Source organism: Epinephelus fuscoguttatus, linkage group LG11 (assembly GCF_011397635.1).
Source record: "Epinephelus fuscoguttatus linkage group LG11, E.fuscoguttatus.final_Chr_v1".
Lineage (NCBI taxonomy): Eukaryota > Metazoa > Chordata > Actinopteri > Perciformes > Serranidae > Epinephelus > Epinephelus fuscoguttatus.
In genome coordinates this window covers 1,453,988-1,467,485 of record NC_064762.1, presented here as the reverse complement: position 1 = coordinate 1,467,485, position 13,498 = coordinate 1,453,988, and the positions used below count along the sequence as shown (strand labels likewise).

At 43.4% G+C, this 13,498-nt stretch overlaps 2 protein-coding genes across 11 annotated transcripts in view; one reads left to right on the top strand and one right to left on the bottom strand.

Moving 5' to 3' along the window:
• epb41l2 (erythrocyte membrane protein band 4.1 like 2) overlaps positions 1-13,498 on the bottom strand; it is a 92,910-nt gene that overhangs the window by 43,431 nt on the left and 35,981 nt on the right. For all 10 annotated transcript variants that reach the window (XM_049589268.1, XM_049589266.1, XM_049589274.1 and 7 more), the window contains exons 4-6: positions 12,406-12,663; positions 3,383-3,487; positions 3,148-3,190 (exon numbers count right to left, since the gene is read on the bottom strand). In XM_049589268.1, coding sequence (XP_049445225.1) covers positions 3,148-3,190; positions 3,383-3,487; positions 12,406-12,663 — 406 coding nt within the window. The remainder of the gene's footprint in view (positions 1-3,147; positions 3,191-3,382; positions 3,488-12,405; positions 12,664-13,498) is intronic.
• LOC125896593 (NACHT, LRR and PYD domains-containing protein 12-like) overlaps positions 1,404-13,498 on the top strand; it is a 451,585-nt gene continuing 439,490 nt past the window's right edge. Inside the window, exon 1 of the mRNA XM_049589257.1 lies at positions 1,404-1,932. The gene's annotated coding sequence lies outside the window, so the exon portion shown is untranslated. The remainder of the gene's footprint in view (positions 1,933-13,498) is intronic.

The following is a 13,498-nucleotide window of genomic DNA, read 5'->3' as shown; positions in this document are numbered from 1 at the left end:
AACATGTGTGCTGCTGCTGCTGCTGCTGCTGCTGTTAAACATTAACAACAGCCACACGCACTGCAGAGGTCTACTGACTGGCCTGGGTCCAGACCCCTCGGCCTCTCTGCTTGGCTTCCAGTGACATTAAGCCTGACTCCCAGGGTGAGGTGAAATCTTGCTCTCATTATCTATCACACTGACATCTAAGAAGGGGCTCACTTGGGTGAATAAACATTTAACTGGGCAGATTTTTTTGTTCTATTTGTTAGAGTGAATTTAACCACAGTGCTTGTTATGATTTTTGGGTTCAAGTTTCATTTTTATTGGCTCTCAGTCTCATTCTGAAAACTCATACTTGAGCTTCTTGGAGTAAAGTTTGCCCTCTTGTTTTTTCTTTTTCTCGAAAGTGCTGTCACATTTTCCCAACTTTACATCAGGTTTTTCTTTAATCTCCCCTGTATGCATATCTGCCTAATTTTTATATGATTTGTCTCCGTTTCATATTCCAACCTCGGGCTCGATGCCACAGACACACCCACACAGCTCTGCTCATACTGAGCTGCATTGTGGGCAGGAGTCTAGACAGAACCTTCATACCCACACAGCTGAACAAAAGCCCAGAGGAAATCTATACACTGACACTTTTTACATTTTTGCGATGTTGTTGCCCACGTCAATAAAGTCCTCCTCTGCAGGTGGAGACTGCAACAGCTCTGTTTCAGATCTTTCTATCACAGTTTGGTCTAGGGAGGGTTTTAAAGGAGTAACTTTGGCATGTTTCAATCTGGACCATATTCTCCTGTGTTTTTGTGTCAGGAGCAACAATTCTTGGTATTATTCCAGTGTTGAGCACGAGGGAGCAGCCGGCACTGACGAAACAGGCTGCAATGTAACCACTTGGGGCATGTTTGAGCCGTCAATAAACATCCAAGGTAACTTACTACAAACTCAGATTAAAGGGTAACTTCAGCACTTTTCAACCTGGATCTTATTTTCCAATGTTTTTATATCTAAGTGACTAATAGGAACATTATTTTTTGAAACTCGCACAGCATTGAGCAAGAGGGCTGCAGCTGGCAGCAGCCAAACAGGCTGCGATGTAACCAGTTGGGGTAATTATGCATCATCAATTTCCGTCCAATAAAGGTGCCTGTTGTTTGCCACTGACAGGCTCAGACTGTTAAAGTGTCTGTCAACATTATGGAAAGGATTTCTTCAGAGATAGACCTTGTTATGAAACCAGAAACAGCCCCGAAAACACCATCAAACAACCCACCAGACTCCATTTAAATAAATGGTAATTTTAGTGTGTATAGAGGCAGAATATTTTCACATGTAACTGAGTGAATTAAGGGTTTATTTCAACTAAACCAGAGCTGGTGCTCTGGTCTGAATCAGGGACTCATGTTGTTCCAGAGTTGTATAATTGCCTAGAGTTGGTTGGTGTTCTCACGGCAGCATTTACAAGAGGACCAGATCAAATGCCTTGTGTGAGAAAGCTGCTCTTGATTGGTCAGAATTTCCATGTGGGAAAAATCCAGGAAGTAAAGCAAACGTTGAAGAAGAGTACACTTGCAAGATAAATGTGACACTTTCTAATGTCACAATGGAGGGACAACTACGCAGGTTGATTTTAGCGCTGCTCATCGTGGACTATATTGCTGTCATTGTTCATTTTAGTCAAAGCATACAGTTTGAAAACGAGGCAAACGCGGCTCCAACTAGAAAACAATGTTTTGATGCATTGGATGTGCTGAATGTGCATATTAAGGCAGTACAGGAGGAGGTGCACATTAATAATCCTCCAGGACTGTAACATGCTCATGTTTAACCCAAACAATGTGTCATGTGACTGCAGTTGCTTCACATCCAGGTCGCAACACCTTCTCACCACAAACCAACCGCACCAGAGTTCCTTTGGAACCGGACTGAGACCACCTCTTCAAGAAGGTCTCGGTCCGGTTGTTTTGCTGTGTTCACACCTGCACAAACAAACCGCACTGAGGGGGCAAACACACCTGTGTATGACTGAACTGAAAATAGGTTCCAGGTTGCACATCACATGCAGCATTTTTGAGCTTCATAAAGGATTCAAGGACCCATAAAAAGCTTTCAGTGCCAAATGTTTAGGTCCCAGCCCGGTATGTGGTGGCGAGTGTCCACTGATGGTAGTTCGGAGTAGAATGGTGTCGAACCTGTCATTTGTGTGCTGCTCTGTCTGTACATACACAGACATAAGTATCCAACTCACATGATACAGTCTCCGTCTCGCTATAAGCATTCACACACACACATAGAAAAATGTACACAAATGAACACATGTGGCCAGGTGCATACCACTCACCCGTGAACCACAGGCGTACACAGCCACAGAAACACAGGCATGCATATTCACCACACACTCTGTGGTGTTTACACACAGAGCCTCACACAATCTGTACACACCCAACTACCTCACACATACTAACTCTAAAATAACACTTTACGAGCCAAAATGATATGTTTTACTAAGCCTTTCTCTTAAAAGTGCAACTCCAAGCTGTAGGCTGTGTCTTAAAGTCTGTTTTGACTTAAACTGAAAAAAGCAGAAGCGAGGAAAAAACAGCAAAAGAAAATAAGAAAACCGTTCTTGAAGAAAAGTCAGCTAGAGTTAAAACAAACACTGTGTTCTGTTCTGATGTCCAACATGTGTATTATGGACGTCATCACAAATGACAGATACCTTTTTAATTGTAATGGGCAAATGCACACATTCAAAAATAAGACAAAGCCTTAACTATGCCTGGTCGCTCCACATACTTGATAGCTGTCTATCAACAGAAGGTGAGATGCCACACCTCGCCCTGCATTTATAAATTACCAAGAGTTAATAAAGGGATTGATTAATAATGAAGCAGAGTGATCACACTGTGGTAACCTCCTCCACGCTGCCAGCTCTGGCAAGACTGCTGTCGTTTGGTTTCGAATGTCTCTGGCTTTGTTGGACTTAATTGTGATGCTGTTTGTTTTTCCTTTCATATGGGGATACTTGAACTCTTTTATTAATTCAGTATTTATATTTAATTCATTAACTTCTGACCCCTATCATATGAAACATCTTGCAGAGGCAGGCAGAAGGAGACAGAGATGGATGGATGAAAACGTCAAGGAAGCAAAAAAACTTACTGCGTATCTGTCTCTTGATTTCCTTGGTGGGATCCAACCAACACTGGAGGTAGTGAGACACAGAGCAGGAAGAAACTTAACCTCTATCATTAAACAGTCTCATGAGACACAATACAGACATCAGTGTCTGAAGTTTCTATGTGTGTGTGCATGGCTGAATTATTTTGTACTTCTTGTGTATGTGTGTGTGTGTGTGTGTGTGTGTGTGTGTGTGTGTGTGTGTGTGAATGCAAACCTTCTGTTCATGGTTGTCCACGTATGTGAGTCCAAAGTAGTCTTTCTCCATTAGGTTCAGGTGCTCACACACCTTAAAGAACAGGTACTGGCCCTTGGCACGCTTCTGCAGCAATGAGAGAGATTCAAACACAACCATTAACATTTGGATGAGAAAACAATATTAAAGGGACAGTTCACCCTAATATCAAAAACACATATTTCTCCTCGTACCTGCAGAGCTGTTTATCAGTCTAGATTGTTTTGGTGTGAGCTGCAGAGTGTTGGAGATATCAGCCGTAGAGATGTCTGCCTTCTCTCCAGTATAATGGAACTAGATGGCACTCAGCTTGTGGTGCTCAGAGCGCCAAAAAATACATTTGAAAAACTCAACATCAATGTCTCTTTACAGAAATCATGACCTGGTTACTCAAGATGATCCACAGACCCTGTTGTGAGCAGTTTCATGTGTGACTATTTTCCTTCTGCTGAACTACACCTGCCAACTGTATCACCGCACAGAATGAAGCGAACAAGGCTCATGCTCGTGGAAACACAAGTTGTAAACATTAATGGCGTCCTCCTCGACTGAGCTGTAACGTTAGCTAGCTCAGTGGTGCTAGGTGAGCTAGCAGTGGATGCACGCTTCATTCTGTGCGGTGCTACTGTTGGCAGGTGTAGTTTGGTGGAAAGAAAATAGTTCCTATCCTAACAGTCTAGATGGATAAACAGTGATACACACAACAAGAAAAATATGTGCTTCTGATTTTGGGGTGAACTGTCCCTTTAAAGCTACTATACAATGTTTCCAGTGGTCAAGTTTCAAATGTCATTCTAAAGCTTGCGATTGCGAGAATATGAGTACCCCATGAACAAACTCGTTTTGTATGGTCTAGTGAGAGCTTTATAAAGTTCCTGTTCAACTCTCTCTATCAATGCATCTCTGTTTCTTCTGTTTCATTACATCTGTCCCATTATTCTCATCCTCTCTGTCTCCGTCTCTCCGTCTGTCTCTGGGCAACACATTCCTTCATAGGCCCGATGGGGGCCTTCGCCATAAAATCCTCCACACTCAAATATGACAATGACATTTCGCACACATCCGTGCGTGCAGACAGCATGCACCGACGTGCACGCACGCAAACACACAACGGCGCCCTTTAGACAGACAGAAGGTCAAACGCAGAGCGGGTGGAAAAACGATGAGAAAGAATGAAATAATTAATGTTCATTTCTTTTCAGTTAGTCAGCACTGCTTCCGTCTAACACTGTGCAGACACACACACACACACACACACACACACACACACACACAGACAGAGTTACAGACAGAGCAGGGAGCGTGGTGAAAGTGGAAGGAAAGAGGATGAAAGAGTGCATTTTTCTTCTGGTCCTGGGACAGCTGAAAACATCTGCGGCATTTTCCTATACTTGGTCAAAGATATGCGCCACATTCACGCACTCACAGCGTAGCTGCATTCTGAACGCCCAGAGAATCTGAGAATGTGACCTTTCAGGACTTCTGAGTCTGTGCCAGCGTGCCTCCAAGCAAGGCACTAAACCCCTAAGAGCCAGTGGATGTCTGTCACACACAGACATGTGGTCGGCACGACATTAAGATCTGAGAAGTTCTTCCCAATCAGCATATTTAGGGCTGACACCTTCGGCTGGTCGATTGGTTGGTGGATATGCTCTGTTCCAACCATTTTCTCACTGGTCAGACAATCACTGGTGTTACCTCATTAAGGTCATGCGTCCACCAAAGCAGATTTTTCCCAACTGAAAACAGCAAGTGCTAGAGCACTTTAGAGGCACAGCGTTCTTTCAGCTGAGACGCATTGGTTGCGTCTGGTTGCTAAGGTATGAAATATCGACGGAAGTAAAAATGTCGGCACGAGGTAGAGTACTTGCTCTGGATGAAGGGGAGATTAAAGTATGTAGGAAGAAAGTGGCCAGCAGTATTAATTAAGGGTATAACGAGACATCAGTCTGGATCGATATATCTATTTGATGATCAATGCTTTGTGAAAACATTGACACTTAGCGCCATCTTTAAAATACACCTTGATTTTGAAATTCCCATGACACATCTGTGTCACCATTTTACATCCAAGCACACCTCCTTCCTGAAAACTCAAAAAGTGCTAGCGGCCTAGCGCCATGCTGATAAGCTGCCAAGAAAGACAGTGAGGATTCTTACTGGTATCATCTCGTACCGATGGCAGGAATTGAAATAAATCATATCAGGGCAGCCTCTCTGGTATCAGCAAATATTGTAAAAAATAAATAAATAAAATCTTAACTCTTGTGATTTACACCTCTAGTGTTCATTTCTCCATCATAGCTGCTGTTGTTCAACACTTGTACATGTAGGATGTGACGATTGGTCTTTGTGGTATTTGTCCCAGCCCTCCTCTACTGTGATTGGACCACTGGATGACAGTGACAAGTGCAGCATTTTACCCAAAAGCAATGGTGCTGACATTTTCCAACTCTTGGCAACCCCTGACCATCAGGACCTTGTCGCGCTGATGGCAGCAGTAGCATAGTATAAATATAATGCATGGACTGCACTTGTATAGCACTTTTTTTTAACTCCCAACCACTCAAAGGGCTTTAACACTACATGTCACATTCACCCATTCACACACACATTCACACACTGGTGGCCGAGGCTACCATACAAGGTGTCACCTGCTGCTCAGTAACCATTCACACCCACTCACACACGAACAGTGCAGCCATCAGGAGCAATTTGGGGCTCAGTAACTTGCCCAAGGATCAGGATTGGAAATTAATTTTTTGTCCACCTGTCACTGCGGCTGGTGGATTCCAAAGTCTAGCAGCCGCTCAACAGACTGTCTCTTCTTTTGGCTGGTGAGTAAAGCAGCCACTTGCAGATTTTACCGGCATGTGGCTGGTGACTAGTGCTAATTTCCAACCCTGCCAAAGATACTTTGACATGTGGACTACCTTCTGAGCCACTGCTTCTTCTATACCAGGTGCTCCCATTGCAAAGAATTCAATCTATACGCTGGCCCAGGAGAAACTGCTTTGGTGGACGCACAACACCACCAGGTAGAGGACCCTCAGTGCGCTGTAGCCGACTCAGTTAATCCAGAGAAAATGTGGAGAACGTTCTCCCCATCGATTGGTTGAAGAGTAGGTAGAACATCAGTCAACCACCATTTTCTTTAGTTAATTTCAGCCCTAGCATGGTTACCATATCAGGACTTTCAACACATTGCCAACTGAACTGTTGATCATTGACTATTTACAAAAACATCTTTAAAGCACTTTCCCATTTCACAGTTTGTATCCCCAGCAACAGAAACAACTGTAAAAGCTTCATGACCTTCAATCCCAACATCACCAAACTTCTTGAACCGCAGGATGCTGATAAATGGAGTCATATCAATATCATCATGAGGACGCATGAAGCCATACAATGATCATATAAGAGCTGGATAGATAAAGTGTCTGTGTCTTGTTTTCTGTCGCTGCTCTACGTGTCAAACCCAAAGCTGCTGTGCCTAATGTATGCAGAGACTACTTGACTCATGTCTGAAACCTAATGAATTCTATGAAACGGTACTTAAACCGTGTGACACTCAAATCCTGCTGAAACCAATACTAATGAAATTCTTCGAAACAGCATTAAGACCATGTGACACTAAGACTCTCCTTTGAAACCCGACTGTTAAGAGAGAGGCGGAAAATGTCTGGGCAAGATTTGATTCACGGCATTACAACTAATAAAATATGCATTAAGTTATTACACTGGAATAAATTTGACGCCATCGGTTAATAAATAGGACAGCTGGATGATAGAAGAATAGACATGAAGAGTTAGAGTAGAAACTGGTGTGTGTGGGTGTGTGTGTGTGTGTGTGGTATTGTGTGTGTTGGAGGCCTGCTGGGCAAAACAGAAAATTTAATCTCTGGAATGCATTGTGCATCTCTCCCTCTCGCGACCTAACTATGCCAGTGTGTGGAGGGTGGGATAGATGGATGTGTGTGTGTGTGTGTGTGTGTGTGTGTGTGTGTGTGTAGTCCAGGACAATAGCAGTTAGTCGCGGTATCAGCGTTTTCTGTTGCGAGACAAAGCAGCTACTGTTCAAACGACCGTGGACACTCACAGGCACGCTGCTGGGCGTTGGCATACTGTAGATTAGGGAGAAGGGTTTGCTGTGGTACAGTTAAAATCATCAAAACTAAATGGGAAAATCTAGACATGACAAAATACTCACTATTCTACTGAGGGGCATCTGGACCAGGCATGTAACTGTTAACAGCTCCAGTGGACCTGGACGGTGGCTATTCTGGGCCACTTCCCACTGATTTGAGGGAGTGTGGGAATGTGAGGAGGGGTAATGCTAAAAAAGTGCATGCTGCTTGGGAAACACATGATTTTAAACTAAACTACAGTAATAATGAGAAAAACACACATGGATAAGGACCTTGGATACAAGGCAGTAATGGAGAGAAAATTCTGATCAAATTATTTTTTCTTCTCTCACACTAAATTACTATTTTCTAGTAAAGTAAATACCAAATTAAAACACATCTGGATTTCTTACTCACTTTTTTAAGAACATCAGGCGCCACAGACCCACTATTAGAGAGATAGTATAAATCAGTGGTTCCCAAATGGTGAGTCATGGTCCGAAAGTGAGTCACAGTCCATTCTGAATGGACTGCAACAGACTCACAAACATGTTGAGTTTGTAAAAAACACACTTTATTATTAAGTACAGTGAATTTTCGGCACAGAGATTTTATTTTGACGTGCCGTTCCCTGCTGTAGACCGAGTGAATAACTGACATCTATTTGAGAGAGACAGCAAACTAGTTCAACAACATGGCCAAATATGACGCTTTATGTATGAAACTGTGTGGACCTTGGGCCCCGTGGCTGCACCAGTTGGGAAGCACTGGTTTAAATCACTATTGATAAGGTTTGGCCCGTGTAAACATTCTCAAACCGGTTTGACATTAAGCCGAACATCCGAACGCCATACCGAACTTTACCACTAGGTGTCTCGTTTGACTAAGCAGCTGCTCCCAAGTTGAACATAATGCGACTCGGCTCTGTTCCTACCATGAATATATAAAGAGAACTGGATACAGTGTCGGAGACAGCACCTCGTTCATTTCTATGAAAGTTGCTCAGTGGTACGTGAAGCCAAAAAAAGTTCAATTCCCAAACATAAAATTACCCAGATGACTCAGACATTATCGGCACTGCTTCCACACCGTGTGGCTCATAAAGCAGCCGCACGAGAGACTGCTGCCAACGGAGCCGGCTACTTCCGGTTTAGCACTCCACATGCTGGAATGGGGATAAAATCGTTTCATTGTACAGCTCTTCTGGACATGTTATCGAACCGAGTGGATCACATTCTGATAACCAAACAAGTCATTTCGGGGGATTATGATGCTGTCTCTTTCTCCAAGTCCATGGAAGTATTTCTGGGCCACATGGCAACACTTGACAGATGTAATTCCACTGCTTGGCTACTAAGAAAAATGTTTTCAAAGTCAGCTCACTACCGAGGGGCCTGGTAACTACCTCTGCTGTCATCTTAAGGGCAGAGCAACAACGCCCGCCATTCTGTGTTTGCACGTTTTATACAACACGGTGAGGCAGATTAACAGCACGGCGTACTATGGTTGGGTGGGGAATCCATTCTTAGATGCATCGCAATGTAGACAAATGTCAATAATCGAACATGTAAATGTTTTTCATGACATGATGTTGACAGAACAAAAGAGGCGCATTATCGTTTTATTGTCGAATTGTTATCCTCTGAATCATAATGAAATAGAATCGCGTGGTGCCTTGAGATTCCCACTCCTATGACATACACACCTTAAACAGGTGGTATGAAAAGGTCCTGAGAGTCTTCTCGTCTCCTCACCCCAAAAGTTTCTAATAAAGAAAACACAATATGCATCAAGCACATCTTGCCCCTTCCATCTCGACTGAAATTTGATCTCCTTCATGTTGCCAGCCTCGGCTCTGCAGGAAATTGCACACGGCCTGTCAGACACTGGAGCTTCCGTTAGTCCATTTATAAACAAACATAATATTATATCAATCACGTTGTCATATTACTTACTGCAATACAAATTGGATTTAGCGCCGTGACACTGTCAGCACAGGTTGCTGATGTAAGATGCTTTTTAATTTGCCAGATTGTGTCATAATGACAAATTAATTAAACCAAAAATCTGCCCAGCTCAAACTACTGCTGACAAACAGTAGCAAGAGAGCCTGTGACACGAGCATGTGACGCTGTGAGCGTCTGTGTGAGTATGTTTAAGTGTGTGTAGAGGGGTCCAGGCCACGTGCTTGTTTGGGAGTAACAGATGCAGAAAACTAATCTTGTGAGACCCCCGTAATCTGCCAGGTTTCTGTGTGTGTACGTGTGTGTGTGTGTGTGTGTGTGCTGGTCACCAGACAAGCCCCTGTAGCGTGCTCTGCTTTGCTCTGCATTTATCCCCTAAACCACGCCCCAAACAATGTGAGTGGGCGCTTCTGCCATAATTGCACTTTGGGCATGAGTGTGGGGGGTATTTAACTTTCTGACTCACACACACACACACACACACACACACACACACACACACACACACACACAAGAGCTGATCCTATTAGCAATTACATCACTGACACACTGGCACTCACGTGTGGCCTACATGACTAGTAATTAGGGGTGTAAGGATACACAAATGTCATGGTTTGGTGCGAGTTTGGTAAACTGTCAAAGAGACAAAAGCGTCTCACTGGGATGTGAGGTAACACATTTCCCTCTGGCTACTTTGATGAAAAACGAACACTGAACAAACACTTTCCCAAAAGGCAACAGGTCACACCAGGCAAAAGGTCAGAAAAGCATTTCTTACGTCATGTAACTGAAAATACAAAATACATCAGAGCTGCAACTATTAATCCATTAGTTGTCAACTATTAAACCAATCACCAACTAATTTGATGACTGAATAATTGGTCTGAGTAGCTCTTTATGAATTCCAGCTTTTTAAACGTGAATATTTTCTGGTCTCATTATGCCTCTGTGAAAATAAACTAAATATCTCTGGGTTGTGAACAAAACTAGACATTTGACGACGTCATCTTGGGCTTTGGGAAGCACTGATCAACACTCTGCACCATTTTATTGACATTTTACAGATTAAACAACTGATCAGTTCATCAAGAAAATAATCAGCAGATTATTCGACGATGAAAATAACCACTAGCTGCAGCCCTACAATGCATAGACAACACAAAAATAAACCTTGGGCATTAAGTGTCTTAATTAGCCTCAGCTTGGCTTTGTTTAAACATTCGAAGCACCCAAACATTTATCATCCTAGTGATCAGCACATCTGGGTGATACAGTCGAATGTGCGTTAGCATGTTGGATGTGTTTCCATTCACATCTCCTGCAATGGTGGAGCAACGCCAACTCATTGTAATCGTCTTATACACAACTCTCTTTCTGTTGCTGTTGTAGCTGACGAGGGACCTTCAGGGGGGTCTTTCAGCTCCAGCGTTTCATTTGCACTCGTCATAGTGTGATGGAGTCGAACACCAATCAGCTTGATGTGCTAACCTCAGCAAACGTTGCACAATGTACAACTAAAAGCTTCTGGGCAGAGCTCGAGCTTATGAACTTTAGCTCCATGCTACCTGCATCTACCTACGTGTTTTCTGCATGCACTGAACCATGACAGTTTGCTCCAAATACAGGAGCCATTACAGCCCTACTAGTATTAGAGCATAAGAAGGACAATGTCTGTCTTGTATTGTAATAGCTAGTTAAAGGGGAACTAATGTTTTTTTCAACCTGGGCCCTATTTTCCGATCTGCTTTTGTCTAAATGAGTGATAGGATGTTCAATATGTGACATGTCTCCAGTATGAAGCTAGGGCTGACCTGCCTGCAGCCCGTGAGCGCGCGCTATATTAAATAATAGGGCACTCAGACAGCGTCAAACAACGTCAAAATACGTCCACCATAAGTGCATTTTTTTCACACAGATACCCGATTTTGACCAACTGGATCTGGATGAGCCATTTGAATGTGATGAGCGCCCGTATTTATTTGAACATGGACGTACACGGACGCAGAGCTCATTGAAACTGACGAGCGGACGAGGAGAGAGAGGGAGCAGCAACAGGCAGAGGAACATGTCTGAATCCAGCTAAAGGTAAACACACACGTTCATTTCTCCTTTCCGTTATGTTGTCAGATAATTATACTAACAATCCGAGCCTATCTGTGTGAAAAAAATGCACTTTTAGTGGACGTATTTTGACGTTGTTTGACGCTGTCTGAGTGCCCTATTATTTAATATAGCGCATGCTCACGGGCTGCAGGCAGGTCAGCCCTAGCTTCATACTGGAGAAATGTCACATATTGAACATCCTATCACTCATTTAGACAAAAGCAGATCTGAACATAGGGCCCAGGTTGAAAACAACATTAGTTCCCCTTTAAAACATCCCTCCTTCAAAACGCCAACAACTTGTTGATTTTACCATCAACGTCATCGTACACTGAAGTGGCCACATCAGGTACAAACATGCTGATGATCACAGGGACTATTTTGTCTTGCACCATCAAACTTTCCCAGGAAAACATTCAAGAGGAAAGCTACAAACATTCTCCGTGTTCTAACACATTCTGCAATTTTGTACAGACCAACCACAACACATTGGTTTGATCCCATGTGATCAGAACAGACGTAATCTCCATCCACTTATTGTAACTGAACAGATGTGGGACGGCTGCTTTAACAATTTGCAGCGGCACGTCAGAACACTGGAACGCTGGAGCGTCATCAAAATGCATTCAGACACAAAAAGAAAATAAATGTTCTTGTAATTCTCAAATGAGCTGCATCCATGACCTTTTAAATGATCCAATTTGAATATCATCTGAGACACATCTGCAGATACTTCCACAGAACTCATTGTTCACCCTCCGCCCATCGTCTCCCCTCCACACCCATGTTCAAGTTTCTGTCAAAGTCTTACCTCGACCTCGCAGGAGAAGTCGGTCCCGTCCAGGAGGGTCACGTGACACACCACCAGCTTCATCTTGTTCTTCCTCACCAGACGCAGAGGAGACTGGAAAATCGAGGTCTGTCCTCCTCCTCCTCCCCCCTCTTCTTCACCTTCCACCTTTTCTTCCTGCTCCTTCTTCTGCTCCTCTGCTCCCTCTCCCTCTGTTGTCACGGTTGCCTCTTCAGGACTTTTCTCAGCAGTCTCTTCCACTTTCTCCTCTTTGGCAGGCTGAGGACATTTGAGAGGTGCAAGAGAAGAAGGAGGAAAAATATGTCAAACCACAGATACACACAGGGATCCCTGCCGTGGCCGTCAGGTAAAACCTTATGATGCTGTTGAAAAAGTCATTACATGTTCAGCAGCGAAGGAAATCTCCTAAAATCTGACTGTCCAAAGTGAGAAAGAGAGAAGACTGTGTTCTCTCTGTCCTTTTGTATTCCCCCTCTAGTCTGAATTTGCTCTTAGAAACTGCAGGCGTTTCTTCTGGCCTGATTACTGAAATGTTGATGTCACTGGGTGGGCCTGGGTGGCTTAATGTGATCACTGGATGGAACAGTTTATGTGTGTGCATGTGTATGAGGGAGAATAGTTGTGTGTGTGTGTGTGTGTGTGTGTGTGTGTGTGTGTGTGTGTGTGTGTGTGTCTCTCTCTGCCTCTCGGCTGAGCAGCAGTTTTTAAGCAGTCTGCGTGCACCGCTGTGAATCGTGTCACTGTGCCTTTACAATATTTGAGCATTGTGAAAGATGCTATCTGATTATCTCACCTCTCATCCCTCAGTTTCCTGTTTGATGCAAACATGAGTCGTGAAGTACGTGTGTCCAAAACAATATGTGGCTGACTCACACATTTGGACATTTGTTTAGGCAAAACACTTTTCACCAGCTCACTGTAAGAAGACAAGGCTGGTTGTTGACAAGTTTTGCCTGTTGTTTAATCAGAGTAAACAACAAAACAAAGTCTTTTAAAGAGCAGTATCTTGATCCAAACTACTACAGGATGCTTTAACTGGCAGTGATGCTTCTCTTCCAACTTAAATGATGATGTTTAAGAAACAGTTTGCATT